Source organism: Protopterus annectens, chromosome 10.part0 (assembly GCF_019279795.1).
Source record: "Protopterus annectens isolate FY-2018-M chromosome 10.part0, PAN1.0, whole genome shotgun sequence".
Lineage (NCBI taxonomy): Eukaryota > Metazoa > Chordata > Ceratodontiformes > Protopteridae > Protopterus > Protopterus annectens.
The window spans coordinates 621,439,394-621,456,067 of record NC_056744.1 but is presented as its reverse complement, the minus strand read 5'-3'; the positions used below and the strand labels follow the sequence as shown (position 1 = coordinate 621,456,067).

Here is a 16,674-nt window from a genome sequence, read left to right as displayed (position 1 = left end):
GACCAGACAGATGATTCAGGAGAGTCAAGTGCCTTGATAAGGGCAATAACCTCTGCGTTGGTCTTTGTTGTTCCAGATAGGTTGTACTTTTATTCCCTCCCCTCCCCCGACACTCCTCCCAAAGGGGTGTCCAAGGTGCCTGTGGTGACTGCTTTGTAGTAAGACATAAAGGAAGACCTGGATTCAGGGATATTTGATGTGTCCGCCAAGTAATTACTCTTCTCACAAATTACACAAATGAAATCTGACGAGATAATCTGTGTCGGTGCTGTGACCAGAGAGACTCCACATGAGAGAGATTCTGTGGTATCTGGAGTCTTGCCAGAGTAAATCAGGAAAATTATAGATGCACGAGACCCAGAATCCTGAGATATTCCCCGACTGTGGCTGAAGTCACAGTGGAAAACCCTGCATATCATTGCTGGAGCCTTCCTGTGTCCTGACAGAGTACTCTTCAAACTATCTGGAGATATACACAGCTGAGTATATTTTTCTGGCACTTCAGAGTTGTGTACTGGTAATTGTTGTTTGATGAATTTTACACCATTGCTGGCTGACGTCAGAGTTGTGTACTGTTATTTCTGCTTCACTGTATAGTTTTCTGATCTCTGCTGAAGGTGTTGGTTTTCCCATAGCCGCTCTCCCTATTCCTGTGTTGTTGTTTAAATTTGGAGGCTTTTGCAGTTGTCCGCCCCCCCACTGTAGATTTGATCTGGGACACTTCCCCCAGTCCCATCTCTTTATCTCATTCTACCTAATAGACTCCTCCTGCAATTGTTTTTAGTCATTTTTAATTTAATTGCATTTTTTTAAACTGTTACATTGCTACATACTCAAGTGTGCTAGCTTGCACTGCATTTGAATTGTTTTTACTGCTGTTTTAGCTACTTTTCTGTATATATATCTATAAATAATAATAAAAAATTTATATATATATATATATATATATATATATATATATATATATATATATACATACACACACACACACACACACACACACACACACACACACACACACACACACACACACACACACACACACACACACACACACACTTCCTTTAACTAGTGTTGTCCAGATTCAGATTTGCTGTATCCAGGACTGTATGTAAGCTTCTGAGCCCCCCAAGCTTTCTGTGTTGGAGGGAAGCCTTCTAGCTCATCAGTGGGAGTGGTAAGCACTAGGTAGCCTATCTACCACATAAGGAGTTAAGGAGTGGTTCTGGCCCAGAAATTGTAGTTATTGGCCGTTTGGGCAGTTTTTCCATCTCTCTCAACTTTCTGATTTAAAAGCCCGCATTTGCACTTGTTTCCCCCCATTCCTGTAACTAGTTTAGTCCAGATACAGATTCTTAGTTTTAGCACTTGAATTTGCTTATTCGTGATCAGCACTTGTTCAGAACTTGTAAGCTCTAAATAACCTACTAATTACTACAGCACTCAACCTTCCTCATTACCTAGAGGAAAATTTTTGGTACTTAAACTTTCCTCACTTGCTTAGAGAAAAATAGTTTTTTTATTCAAGCATGTCCAAGGGTCAAGCTCCCAGTGTTCTCTCCTGTCTATCTGATGAATCTGGGCATCTTGGGGCAATGAAGAAATTGCCTCATGTACTCAGACAACCCTCTCCTCCTACCACCCAACACTACAACCTGTGAGAGATGCACTTATCTAACCAAACTGGAGATAAAGCTCTCTCCAATCAAGACTGAACTTGACAGTCAAGAGGAGAAGGTAAACACTTGCACCACACCACACTACACTCATCACATAGTCTCACTAAATCTACACCACCAAAATCCACACACACAAAAACATTCGCGGAGGCTCTCAATAATAATCTCCTCAAGCAACAGAGACCTCCAAAGCAGAAATGCAAGCAACCTCCACCCCCCAACACAACCCAAATGACACATAGCCTGCAGACTCAGTGTGCCACTCAACCACAGCCAGTAAGGCAAAACAATGTACCCAACACACTAATCATAGGTGACACTATAGTCAGGCACACTGATGTCCCACTCACCAGGCTAAACAAGAAGAAAGTTACTGTCAGCTGCCTGTCAGGTGCCTGGATCCGCCACATAACCCACACACTCAGGTCACTCCACAACAAATACGGATATGACACTGTCATTGTCCATGATGGTGTGAACGACCTGAGACGCACCTCCCTGGACTACATGGAGAGACATGGAAGAACTCTCCGATCTTGTAGCCCAGGCAGGTATGACCCTAGCCCTGAGTAGCATTCTGCCATCACCCAGAATGATGCCGCAGTACAAGGACAAAATGATAGACTTCAACAATTCACTAAGCTTCTGGTGCCATTCTAAAGGAATCCAGTATCTGTCTGCCTGGGATGACATGGTCGACAGACCACGATGCTTTGCCAGAGATGGCCTGTACCTGTCACCCCTGGGATTCCAGATACTGGCTAAGGTTCTTACCGCCCCTATAGTTCCTTTTTTAGGCAAGGTTCAAATGACAAATTCGCCACCGTAACAGGCAAGCAAAAACTGAGGGTGATGCTACTCAATGATAGAAGTCTAAATCTCAAAATGCAGTCACTCGAGGCCCTCCTTAAAATGGAGAACATTGATATCTGTGCAGTGACTGAGACCTGGTTCAAGGCTCCAGAGAGCACCCCTGCACTTCCAGGCTATAACTCATACCACACTTCGGCCATCTAACCTGGACCGGAACACCAAAGGCAGAGGTGTGTCCATATTCATTATGTATATCCACACCTCCAGGCTAGTTGCTCAGCATAATGCAGCCGGGGTTATCCAAGTGCAACTAACTCTGGGCAAAACTGCAATCCAAATTGTAGCGTGCTACAGATAACACACCATGCCCCAGGATTCCCACTCCTCTTTTCTTTATGTACTAGAAAATATTAGGGTTCAACCAAACACTAATAATGGGCAGTTTCAACTACCCCACCATTAACTGGGAAAACTACTCGTGCACCAACTCCTTCGCTCAACGCTTTCTGGAATTCAAACTCCAATGCCCTGGTTCAACTTATCCACAACCCCCACCACCAGGGGCAACAATATCCTAGATCTAGTCATTATCAACATGAGTGACTGGTGTTCCACACCTGAAGTAAACGCCTCATTGGTCCGATCCGACCATAAGCCAATTAGCCTAGATGAAAATAAAAAAGAGCGTAACACCATAGACATAAAACTGGAACTTTAACCAATCTAGTTAAAAGGCAATTAAGCACCTGTAACAAAAACATGTTTTAAAATAACTTAGATCCAAGCGTAAAACAAATATTTTAAAACATGTTTTTGTTACAAGTGCACTATGCAAATGGGGAGTAAGTGTTGCTATGTTTCATTGCCTCATTTTTTAATTGCTTAATTGCCTTTTAACTAGATTGGTTAGCTGGTTCTTAAATAGTTGTGTGTAGGAATTGTTTTTTCAGGATCTGAGGAAGGCACATGCCAAAAGCACTTGTCCTGTTCTTGTTTTTGTTGCATTAAAGTTCCAGTTTTATGTCTATGGTGTTACGCTCCTTTTTTGGTTTTCTTCTAATTTATGTACTGCAGTGTTCCTTGGTGGTGCTACTGGATTTTGGTACCAATTACCCTAGATATCCACATCATGCCCCCCACTCCCCATTAAAGAAACCATGGTAAAAAATTTCTCCAAAGCCAACTTCATGCTTCTTTAGAGAGAAGTGGTGAACTTCATGACACCCATGCAGATGGACAATACAGTTACGACTACTGAATCCTACACAATTGCACTTTATAAGCACTTACATGAGTGCATGGATCATGCTATCCCAAACAGAACCAAGACGCTATCCTCCAAAAAAAGGAAGCCATCTAGTGGTCCCCTGCCATAAACAAACTGTTCAATAGAAGGAAGAAACTTTTGCAAAAGAGAGTAAAATCCCATGAATGGAGCATCTCCCTGGCCAGCCTCAGTAAGAAGCTGCAATCCCTGATAAAATCCTCCAAAGCTAGTTGTGAAAACAAAATAGTCACCGATTCTAAAGACAGCCACAAAGCATTCTATAGCTATGTCAAGAATCTCAATGGCAACACTCAGATCTGCTCCGAGTTACAGCACAATGCCACTAAATATACAGACCCAACTGATCTTGCCAACTTCCTGGCAGGTTCAGTGCTGACTTTACCCCGCTCTCACCCCCTAAAGAGCCCATCTCTATACCGGAAGAATGCAAAGTTCCTGTAATCATGGCTGCACAGGTAAACACCACACTCTCCAAAGCCAAGAACACAGCATCCATGGGAGCAGACAATATCCCAGGCTGCGTTCTACACGAACTACAGAACGAACTGGCACCCCACCTAAGTACCATGTTCAATCATAGCCTCACCTCAGGCTTTGTGCCTGCTGAATGGCACACAGCGACTGTTATCCCACTCCACAAGGGGTGAGCCACCACGGACCCCTGGAACTACTGCACCATTAGCCTGACGAGCCTGGTCTGCAAGGCCATTGAACATATCATCATGGAACTTATAAACAAAGACATTGGTAATCTCCAAACTCTGGACCCCACCCAGTTCGGGTTTGTAAAAGGCAGATCATGTATCCTAAACCGGATAGACTTCTTTGAAGCAGTCACCAAAGCCGTAGACAAGGGTAAGGTGGTTCACACAGTCTATCTAGATCTTGCCAAGGCTTTCAGCACCACCACCCACTCTGGAATTATAGATAAACTCACTAAACTAAGTATAAAATCCCTATGTCACAAGATGGGTTGCCAACTGGCTCACTGACAGAACCCACACAGTGAAAGTAGCAGACTCCAAATTCGACTTCAGACCAGTGACAAGTGGAGTACCACAGGGTTCAGTCCTGGGTCCTCTCCTGTTTGGTATCTACTTCTCTGAAGTACAGGCTAACACAGAAGGTCTTTGGCTAACAAAGTTCGCAGATGACTGCAAAAGTACAGTTTTGTACCTACCATAAATGTAGATGTTCGAGTGCTCATACAGCTGCAGTCATTATAGATGGGTTATCCTGCCGTCAGGCGGGTCCTCGGTCGGCCGAATTCCAAAGTCTAGGTCCGGCGTCGGTTGTCGTCGCTTCTTCCCTGACGTCAGTGAGGCAGGGGTATAAAAGAGGCAGCCGACGCCATTTTCTTCAGTTTTTCTTGCCCCAGATGTCAGGTGCCCCCAGAAGGAAGGCAAAACATAATATTATGCAAACATGCAATGTAGATAAATCAAAAACAGTAGTTGCAAGCAAATACACCATAAAAGAATACCCCAAATAGGTTGTATGATAAAGGTGTTTGACATAAGGCCTGTCCTAAGAGGGGATGGTGGGAGGGTAACCTGGACTGCAGCTGTATGAGCACTCGAACATAGACATTTATGGTAGGTACAAAACTGTACTATGTTCATCGTGCATACAGCTGCAGTCATTACAGATGGGTAGAATCCCAAAGCTAAGTAGGGGTGGTAGACACTAAGTGGAACTAGGAGGGGCGAGGATGCCCTGCAGGACTGCTGTGGCAAAGCCCGCTCTAGATTTTGAGTATAGTGGAAGGTGGTAGTGCTTGGAGAAAGTGTGCACTGAACTCCAAGTAGCTACTTCCAAAATGTCCTTGGTAGGGACCCCCCTGAGGAAAGCTGCAGAGGTAGCTGTAGCCCTGGTGGAGTGGGATCTGATGTATACAGGCACAGATTTTCCATGAAATGAATAACAAAAGCGTATGCAGTGGGCTATCCATTTTGAAATTGTCCGTTTGGAAATAGCCTTTCCTTGAGCACCTGTAGCATAGGACACAAAGAGCTGCTCAGATTTCCTGAATGGCTTTGTTCTGTCCAAGTAACAACAAAGTTGTCTGTGAATGTCCAAGGAATGTAGTAGTCTCTCCCCCTTTGTTCTGTGGATTTGGATAAAAGGTAGGTAAATGAATAGTCTGATTCAAAGCTACACTGGATACTACCTTTGGCATGAAGGTAGGGTTGGTTCGTAAGGAAACTCTGTCCTGATGGAAAATGATGAATGGTTGCACAGCCATGAGGGCCTGTAGTTCCGAAACCCTGCGTGCTGAGGCAATAGCCAGAAGGAAGGCTGTTTTCCATGACAAGTATTGTAGCTCTGTTGAAGAAACCGGCTCAAAGGGAGGCAGGGTCAGCTTTTCCAATACGAAGTTGAGGTCCCAAGCTGGGACTGGTGGTTTCATATTTTTTGCCCCTCTGAGGAACTGCCTTAATAGAGGATGTGAGAATAAAGGAGGATCTGTATTGTATTGTGCAGAAATGGCTGAAGCGTGTATCTTGATGGAGGAGAAGGAAAGGCCACTGTTTAACATCTCAGCTAGGTACTGTAAAATTTGAGGTATATTTATTACCCAAGGATTCTGGCCCTTTTCTTGATTCCAGGAACAAAATCATTTCCATTTGGCGGAGTAGGCTTTTCTAGTAGAGGGTCTTCTGGCCTCCAAGATGACATCCTGCACCTCCTTGGAGAGGAGAGTCTGTTGGGAAATTAAGGTATTCACAGCCAGCTCAAAACCCTAAATCTAGCTGCATGGAGAAGGGTTTTGTAGTTGTGCTGGGACAACAGAAGACGGACTAGAGGTAGGATCCATGGTGGGGAGTGTGTCAGGCTCTTTAGGAGAGGATACCAGTGTTGTCGTGGCCAGTCTGGAGCAATGAGAATCATTTGTGGCCTCTCTGCTCTGGCTTTTAATAGAGCTTTGGTCAGTAGAGGAAGAGGCGGGAAGGCATAGACTGCCAATGTTGTCCAATTGAAAGAGAGTGCGTCCACTTTCCAGGCCTGTGGGTAATAGGTCCTTGAACAAAATTTTTCCAACTGGTAATTTCTGTGGGTAGCAAATAGATCCATGTCTGGCTGTCCCCATGCCCGAGTTATTTTTGAGAAAACTTGAGGATGCAACTTCCATTCATGTGGGTGTGTCATATTTCTGCTCAAGTTGTCCACCAGTGTGTTTTCCTTCCCTGGCAGGAATTGTGCCTGTAGTTGAATTTGCAATTCCAGTGCTGTGTTCCATAGGGTCATGGCTTGCCTGCACAGGGGGTATGAATGAGTTCCCCCCTGTTTATGTACCACATGACTGTGGTGTTGTCTGTCCTTATCAATAGCTGGCCTGGATGCAGTAGGTCTTTGAAGGTCATAAGAGCATTTTTCACAGCTAGCATCTCCTTTTGGTTGATGTGTAGGTGCTTCTCTTTTTGGGACCATTTTCCCTGAATGCACTGATCTGCCATGTGTGCTCCCTAGGCGTAGTCTGAGGCGTCCGTTGTGATGATTTGAGTTGCTTGAGGTACACAGAAAGGGAGACCTGTGTTTCTTTGGCATGCTTGAGCCCACCACAAAAATTCCTTTTGAAGGCATGGAATGAGTGGTATAATTGTTTCCAAGCTGTGGCTGTGTTGAGACCATAAGTTTTTTAGGTCCCATTGTAGTTTCCTCATATGCAGCTTTGCACATGGTATTAGTAGGATGCAAGATGCCATGAATCCCAGAGCCTGCAGGACTTTCCTTGCAGTTAGTCTGGTGAAAGTTGCCATTTTGTTGAAGTATTGAGACAGTTGCCCTTGTTTGTCTGGCATAAGGGTAGGCCATCTGGGTGGTTGTATTTAAGCTGGCACCCAGGAAAATAATCTGTTGAGAAGGTATTAGTTTTGATTTCTTTTCGTTCAATGTGTATCCCAGGAAGTTTAACAGTTTTATTACAAACGCCAGATGCTGCAGTAGAATGTCCTTGCTGTCCGCTTGGATCAGGCAGTCGTCCAGATATGGGTAGATTTGTATTCCTTGTTGTCTGCAGAAGGCAATTACTGATGCCAGGCATTTCGTAAACACTCTGGGCGCAGTAGATAAGCCAAATGGCAATGCAGAGAATTGGTAATGGGTTGAACCTGCAAGAAATCTGAGGTATCTTCTGCAATCTTGTCTGATAGGGACATGCAGGTATGCCTCCTTGAGGTTCAATGTTACCAGCCAAGACTCCTTGCCCAGCATGGGAAGAAGCTGCTGTAATGTGAGCATCTTGAATTTTGGCACCTGTAGATATGTGTTTAGGATGGATAGGTCTAAGATGGGTCTCCAATCTTTGTCTTTCCTTGGTACCAGGAATAGTCTGGAATAAAAACCTTGACCTTGTTCTTTTGCAGGTACCTCTTGAATCGCTTTCATATCCATGAGAGCGGAAATTTGTCTTTGTGCCTCTGCCCAGGTTTGGCAAGCCTCTCATTTTTGGAAGGGTGTGAAAGTGGAACCTGTAGCCTCTGTCTATAATGTCCAGAATCCATTTGTCTTTTGTAACAATGTGCCAGTTTTTTGAAAATAATGCCAGTTTTCCGCCCAAAGGTGCTGCCATTAAAGCTTTGTTTCGCAGGCATAGGGGGAAGTCATTGTGTCTGTTTTCTAAATGACTGTGATCTATCTTCTCCACCTCTTGGGGTTGGTGCTTGCCACTGTCTAGCTCTGTAAGATCCTTGAGGTTGTCCTCTACCCCTTGGGCGTCTGTATCTGCCCCTTTGAGGTCTGTCCGTGGCTGGAAAGGACCAATTTTTTGAAGGCCAGTTTCTGCTGAAGCGTGGAGGTTGTACCTGCAAGAAATCTTTCACTGTTTACATAGATTTCGCTTTTTCCTCCATTTTCTTTAGTACCTCCTCAGCTTTAACACCAAACAATACATCTTTTTGAAGTGGTGCATCTAATAACTTTGCTTTGACATGATCTGGTAAGGTTTGCTCTGAGCCAAGCATGTCTACGTATAACAGATCCCGTGACAGCAGCTCTACATGAGTCCTCTAAAGCATCAAAACCACACTGCAAGGTATGTTTACCCACTTGCTCTGCTCCATGCAACAAATTCTGCAACTCTTTCAAATCTGGTTGTTCTGTTTGTGTCATTTTGCTTTTCAGCTGAGATAACAAAAACTGTTGGTACTTTAACATATGAAATTGACAGTTTAATGCCCTCACGGTTAAAGTGGCAGATGTATACACCTTTTCCCCCCCACCTTTCTAATGCTCTGGAATCTCTCTCTGAAGGTAAAGGGTTTTTAGCAGTAGAGGCCTTTATTCCCTTGGGACCCTGTGAAATTGTTTCTGGGTCTGCAGTATGGCTTTTATAAAGGAACTGGTGAGAATCAGGAACCCGGTAATACCTGTCTGGTTTAACAGGGGCTGGAGGTAAAGAATCTGGATTAAGGCTGGCTTCTGCGTACACATCATCCAAAATATCTAAAACAGGAGTGATAGCCAAGGGCCTATGCTGGGGGAGCAGTAGAAATTCCCCGAGCCTTTTCTTGGAATCTGAGTAATCTTGGCCTTCCCAGTGGAAGTGTTCCCTCAATGTATGCAGGGTTTCCACAAAAGAGTAGTCCTCAGGGGGGAGACCGAGGGAATAGACTCCTCAGCATCAGAGTCTTCAAAAGGGGAATAGGCATAATCCTGGTCCTCAGAATGGTCTGAGGTAATAGAAGCCTGGTCTGAGGAAGGGTAGTCTTCCTCCAGTCTGGGTCTTTTGTCAGAGGGGGGTTGAGAACCCCTGATGAGAGTTATCAAATCCTCAGCCATTTTAAGCATCTGCTTTTTAGGCATGGGGCCTTGAGAGGAGGTCTGGGGACCCTGTTTTTTAGTTTTCATGGTAGCTTTAGATTTAGTGAAGGATTTAATAGAGAAGGTGGAAGGCCTGAAGACGCCTTCAGAAATGGCAGGCCTGACTAAATTTTCAGTTTCCCCACCAGGAGTGGCGTCAGTATCTGCAGTGGGAATGGAGACAGAGGAGCCTGCGACCATGGGTACTGAAGTCACCGGTAAAATAGTTTCATCGGTAGTCAGGGGCTGCGTAGGCGCCTCGCTGAGAACCGGTAGTCGGCCTAAGCGTGGTCTCAGTACTCGGTGCAGACCTCGGATGTCAGTCCTTGTCTTTGCGTCTTTTGCTTAAAACTGGTCGGAGTATCCGACGACATGATATAATTAAATATTTTGCCAAAATAATGAAGGGCGAACTCCGCCCAGCGCTTAATAGTGCGCTTGTTGAACCTAGCACAAAAACGGCAGGCCGAGACATCGTGGTCTGGCCGTAAGCAAGGTATACAGAAAGAGTGGAAATCCTTATGCGGTATTTGCTTCCCACAAGAAATGCAATTATTAACTTTGTCCGACATCGGTCTGAGGCAAGAAAAGTTTCCCCAATGGGGTACTTAGCTTTAAAGAAGACTTCGGCTGAAATACTTTCGTAAATCTCAGGAGCTGGCCGACCGGCACTGCGAACTGCTTCTGCTTGGGCACTGCGGCAAGAAAGACTGGAGAAAATGGCGTCGGCTGCCTCTTTTATACCCCTGCCGCACTGACGTCAGGGAAGAAGCGACGACAACCGACGCCGGACCTAGACTTTGGAATTCGGCCGACCGAGGACCCGCCTGACGGCAGGATAACCCATCTGTAATGACTGCAGCTGTATGCACGATGAACATCTAGGAGCCATAATCGAAACTCCTAACGATGTGGACATCCTACAAAAGGGCCTCACCGAGACAGATGCCTGGTGTCAATGCCAAAAAGTGCACGGTCATCCCCTTTGGTAAAAACTCTGTACCCATGAACTACAACATAGCCGGTAGTATACTTCACACCGAAAGTGTGAAGAGAGACCTTGGGACACAGGTGGACAGTAGTCTCGCCTTTGATAATCACATCGCCACAGTAGTCAGGAAATCCTTCTACATGGCACACATCGCAAAAGGTTTCTCGTCCAGAAAAAAAGAGGTCATTATTCTCCTCTACTCATCACTCAGACTCAGAGTACAACGCCCCTTTTGGTATGTACCTCACAAGACATCTACAACTGGAAAGGCCGCAGACATACCTCACAAAGAGGATTACCAGCCTCAAACAGACGCCCTACACAGACTGGCTCAAAAAACTCCAGCTTTACTCCGTCGCATATCGCCTACTCAGAGGTGATCTCTGCTTAACATACAAAGCTATGTCAAACTCAGAGCTGTTGGACATGCTCCACTTAAAGAAATCCCAATCCCTCCGAGCTACACGCTCTAGGAACCTAAACCTTGTCACCACAATAAACAGAACATACTGGAGGGATAGATTCCTGTCCCAGAGACTTCCCATAACTCTGGAATAAACTACCTATCTATATCAAACAAAGCTCCTCATTAGCACTCAAGAAAAATCTTGATGATTGGATGGGAAATAGGAAATTCACCCCAAGGATCACCTCCGTGGCTCTGCTCGACAGTGGCACAGGAAAATAATTTTCTTGGGTGGCAAAAGCCAGGGTACCTTTTTGGCTGGGCTTGTATAGGCCCCAGAGCAGATAGCCTAGTACTTACCTATGAACCTAAAACAGATCTAAATACAGATGAATTTTTCCTCTGGAAGAAAAGCGGGTAGTCCCAAGGTGTGCAGCAGACAGTGTGCATAGCAGCTCTCTCACCCAAGTGAGAGTTTCCTAACACTTCTTACAAGAGTGAATAGCTCAAAGGGTAAGGCAGAGGACAGCTGTGATCCAGACGTACCAAACCTGAAAAAAATGAGGTTTGGATAAATAGGAATGTAAGGATAGTCGACTTTTAAAATTTAAGGTTACCAAAAAATCTTGTGTAAGGAAGAAGGGTAATAGGTTGTGAAGTGAAAGCATTTTGAACTTTGTCACCACCAGCACTGGTTTAGGAAAGAAGGTCCAGAAATGGCCTCCAAGCATTTTCTTTCTGTGGCAGCAAAAAACTAATTCTTGAATAAAAACCTTTTCCCTAACTGAAAAGTAGGGCTGTTTCTATTACCCCTGGGGACAGCATGTGCTGTAGGACAGGATAGAACTAAGAGGTTTGGTATGGTGGATGTGGAATAATTCCCTGAAATTGAGGAATTTCTTCTCATTGTCATTTGTAAGCCTGCTGAGTCAGCCTCAGGGCCCATTTGCAACAATCTGATGACAAAAAAAAAACAAAATGAAGATTCAAACTTTATGGAAAGAATAAGGGACTGCCAGGGTTGATTTCTTTCCAAAACTGGACAAGGCAGCATAAAATCCCTTGGAAAGTTTGGAGGAGGGGGGTCTGGAAAGAAAAAAAAAAATATCTGAAAGACTCAGTTTATCAGCTTACCCCTCTCATCACATTTTTGATGGGCTCTAGCCAAAGGAGAATTTAAAATCTCATCTTTACATCTTCTGGGACGTTCTGAGGAAACAGCCAAACGTCAACAGTACCAATAGCAACAGCCCTGGATGTGGCATATACAGAGTCATATATACACTTTAAAGTTTTCTCTTGTCAGTATTCACTAATCACAAAGCAGCATTTTCCACACTGGTGGGAACTGTAGATAAAACATTCCTCAGTTTAAACACAGGAGCCTAACAAATTCAAAACTCTAAAATTTAATGATGCAGAAAGCACACACTTTTTCCACTCTTAATTGATGTTCATAGAATCACAGGAGGTTACTAGGCTAATGACCCTGGGGCCCTTACAAACCCAGCCAAGAGTTTATCCCCAAAAATAAACCTCAGTCAGCACCTGTCACCCCAGGCAATGAGGGACACAGGTGGCACCCCTTGGGCAAAGTTGTGGTTACCTATCCACTCAGCAAGGCTGCACTTGAACAGGGTCAGTGAGGTACTCTGACATGTATGGGAAGTCTATTCCAGAAATGGGGCAGCCTCTGAGAGACAAGCCTCTCTCTCCAGCAGGTTTTGCTGATATCGCACATTAGATTCAGGCCTTTCAAGCAGGTAATGTGCGAGGAGTTAGACTTACAAATATGGAACCTCTCTAGTAGGGCAGGGTCCAAGACTGCCTTGTAGGCGACACACAGACCACCTCTGAGCAACTGGTAAGATACAGAGTAGAGTGATAGTAATTTGAACCTCTCCGCATAGGACAGATGTTGGGAGGCCATGGATTCTCTTTGTGAGGTATTTCTGTGGCCTTTCCAGTTGGTGCAGATGTTTGGAGAGGTACATACCAAACAGGGCGTTGTACTCCATTACTGGTCTAATGAGGGAGGAGTATGGAGAGATAATAACCTTTTTTCTGGCTGCAATCCCCTTATGTAGGAGATGAACCAAGTAAAAGGCTTTTACAACATTTGCCAGAAGGGGAAGGATTAGAATTAAAATGTTTGGAAGCTGCTGATTCAAGATATAGCTGCTGGATCAGGTCTAGAATTGTATATAAATTGGAGCGAATGCAGAAAGTACAGTTATGCAGACCTTGCCATAACAGTAGATAACCTACTTCTCAATGCTGCAGCATTCTTTAAAGAAGGGATACCTCATGCAGTGGACATAGGGCATACTCCTGACGCAAGACGCCCAGAAGCTATAAAGGCTCCGTTATGCTGGTCGAATGTTTGGCTACCCTTGGCATGATATCCCATCTTTAAAGAACACTGCAAGAGTCCTTCTCTGCTTTCTTAGGTGCAGCAGACAGATGACAGGGAAACCACATGCTGTAACAAACCCTTCCACAAATGCTGACAGCACAGGGGGGGGGGGGTGAGAGGAGGTTCAAGGAATTCCAGTTGTATCTGTCCCATCACATTCCTCTCCCGAATAAGACTTTCTACCAGAAAACATCTAATAACAGACAAACAGCATGTGCAAGATCCTGACCCAGACTTAACCTACTCCTGTCAAGTGAGACTGATGCAGAAAATGAAAAATGTTTACCTTTGTTTCTTTCTGACAGGAAATTAAGGGCAAATAGATTACTAATGGCAGCATCAGCTTCCCCATGGATGGACACAACATCCTTGCTAAACAGGGGCACCATCCCTACCTCCCCCACAAGAAACAGTGGCTCTCCCTTGCACACTGAGGGGACATGGTTAGCCCCTGATTAGTAGAGGCTGTATGGACAACAGAAGATCTGGGGAAAAAGATGACTGGTCTGAGAAACAAGCTTTGGCCACAGCAGTTTCCCATCTGCAGGTACGGCAAACTGCTAGCCTGTTGTGACTGCAAAGGCTGTTAAACTTTTTTCTTTTTGTAGCTGGAAGGCCAGACGGTAGGACTGGCCGGCAATTTGTTCCATGATGAAGATGAAAATGCAGGTAACATTTTTAGCAGTTAAAAATTACTTTACCATTTGAAACAGTAAAAAAACACTCCAATACACTTCAGCAGCCCCCAAAAGTAATTTAAAACATTTTTTTTCTATAGGAAAAGCTTTAGAATGTGTAAAACTTTTAAGCAGCAGGAGTACTTTGAAAGGCTTGGGGCTCAGATTTTTTTTTTAGTCAGCTCAGCTCAAGCTCACTGTTTGGGCACAAAGAAGGTGCCCTGAAGCTTTGGAAGTTGGCCAGCAGTTACATTCTATGCAGGATATAAGCCATACAGCTTAGACTGCTGCAGCTATTAATACGATGATCACAAGATATAGTCTTTAAACAAGGAAGGGTGACCACACAGATATTTAAGCGAAGGAATTTGTACACAACAATATTTATGCAACTGTATGGCTTAATTGGATGGAAAAGGTAAAAAGACTATCTTAAGAACACAACAGACAGGGATAAGAATGAACAATGGTATACAGCCTCAAGGGGACAGAGGTAATGCTCCCACCAGTCATGCCACACTGGGGAATATGTGCAGTCCTAGAGGCCATACATGGAGGTACAGAAGACTGCTGAAAGGTGCACAGAGACATTTATCAACCAGGTGTAAAGGATGGAAGGGCAAATATATGGCTAGTGGAGCTGCTCTTTTAAACAGATACCAGAAGAGACAGACGCGATAGGTGCAGGAGGGACCCAGGACAATTGTTCAGCTAATGCAAATGCCCAAATGGAAATGCAGAAATCTAAAATGACATCAGAAATGTCCACTTACAGGAAAAAAACAGAAACCTGTACTGCAATCGCAGAGTCAGTACATACAATTACTTTTCTGTTTTTCGAGTCAATGTTCTGCATATCAGTGTTATGACGCATGACATTCAGGAGATTGATCAAATGACAAAACCGTGCAGAAGATGTCAAGGAGATGAGAAGGGGTCATCCTGAAGACAGAAGGTGTAGGTTGTGGGACAGATAATAGGCATAGACAGTAAACTGTGGGATCAGACTATTCCTAGACCCTCAACACTACTATTTGATGGAGAGGGTTAAAGATAGTGGATAGGGAATCCACCAAGACATTCAAGAAGCCATAGAAAATGTGAGAAAAAAAGGGAGAAAACAGGGAGGGTGAGAATGCAGAACATTAAACCCATTCTCAGCAGCAGATTACATAGATTTACCACGTCTTTTACAATCAAGGAAATGTAAATAAATGTTCCAAAAAAAAAACACCACTTACCTTTAAACTAACTCCCAAAGCAAATCCCAGAAATTCTAGGATCAGTAGCCTATAGCTTAAGATCCAAACACTTAAGGCATTCAGAAATACACACCCATATATACGTACATACAAGTGGCTGCTGACCCCCCAACAGCATTGTTAAAATATACTACAGCAAAGAGCTGGTCTGAATACATATCCAAGAAGTGCAAAGTAAACCCTCAAATGAGGGGAAATGGTAGGCAAGTGCCAACATCACAAAGAGAGACAGCATAAAGTGTGCTGCACCCATGATCTAACAGTTTATACATGGGGCCAAGAACCCCTCAGTACAAGCAGCATGCAATACCGAAAGGAAATTAATGTCCATGTCCACATCTGCAGATTTAACTAAGAAACTGAGACAAAAAACATTTTCAGTAATGAAACATTCCTCAGTCATGTTGCAGTACATTAATGACAAGAACTAGAACAGAGAGCTAGCTAAAACACAATTTTAAAAGTATGTTACATGCACAGGCTTACCTCTTTCCTGATCATAACATCATTTTTGTAATTGCTGTTGTTGGCATAACGCAGTTTACCTAAAAATAAAGAAAACAATTTAATACATTTACCACACACACTAATTCGGACATTAATTTCACGTTTTTTTCCAGAGATAGTGGCTAGGTACTGCTCATAAAGTTTTCTTTATCTAAATAGATTCTTCATTTTCGGGCGGCCACGGTGGTGCAGCGGTTAGCGTTGTCGCCTCACAGCAAGAGGTTCTCCGGTTCGATTCTCGGCTGGGGTGCCTTCTGTGCTGAGTCTGCATGTCCTCGCTGTGGTCGCGTGGGTTTCCTCAGGGTGCTCCGGTTTCCTCCCACATCCCAAAGACATGCTGTAGGCGGACTGGATACACTAAAATTGGCCCTAGATGCGAGTGTGTGCCTTCTGTGGAAGGTTGGGCGCCGGGCTGGCAACTCGACACTGTAAAACTCCACTGCCAATCATGAGCGGACAGGTGATCCACTGAGGCGAACTGTAACCGGGAAAAGCTGAAAGAAGAAGATTAGTTTCTTCGTTTTCACCCCTACAGGAACCAGAATCATTTCATTAAATTTTACTTACAGCACTATAAACTAGTACATACATATTTTGTACACCCCCCATGTACATTTTGCTCTAAATATGCATCTATAATGTGTAGAATGAATGTGGTTATAATGCAATATTGGAAATGCTTAAATGTTGCTTGTTGTTAAACACTGGACATCTTCCCCTCTTCCTACTACCACAGAACAGTCATCTGCTTTCTTGGTTGTTAACTAGATAATTGAACTGGTCTAAGAATCCTTTTCAGCCACAATCAAGTCAATCAGTATAGAAGACAAAAC

General features: G+C 44.1%; 1 protein-coding gene across 1 annotated transcript in view; it reads right to left on the bottom strand.

Moving 5' to 3' along the window:
• MAGOH (mago homolog, exon junction complex subunit) overlaps window positions 1–16,674 on the bottom strand; it is a 150,265-nt gene that overhangs the window by 92,612 nt on the left and 40,979 nt on the right. Inside the window, exon 2 of the mRNA XM_044085445.1 lies at window positions 15,821–15,879. Within this exon, the coding sequence (XP_043941380.1) occupies window positions 15,821–15,879 (59 nt within the window). The remainder of the gene's footprint in view (window positions 1–15,820; window positions 15,880–16,674) is intronic.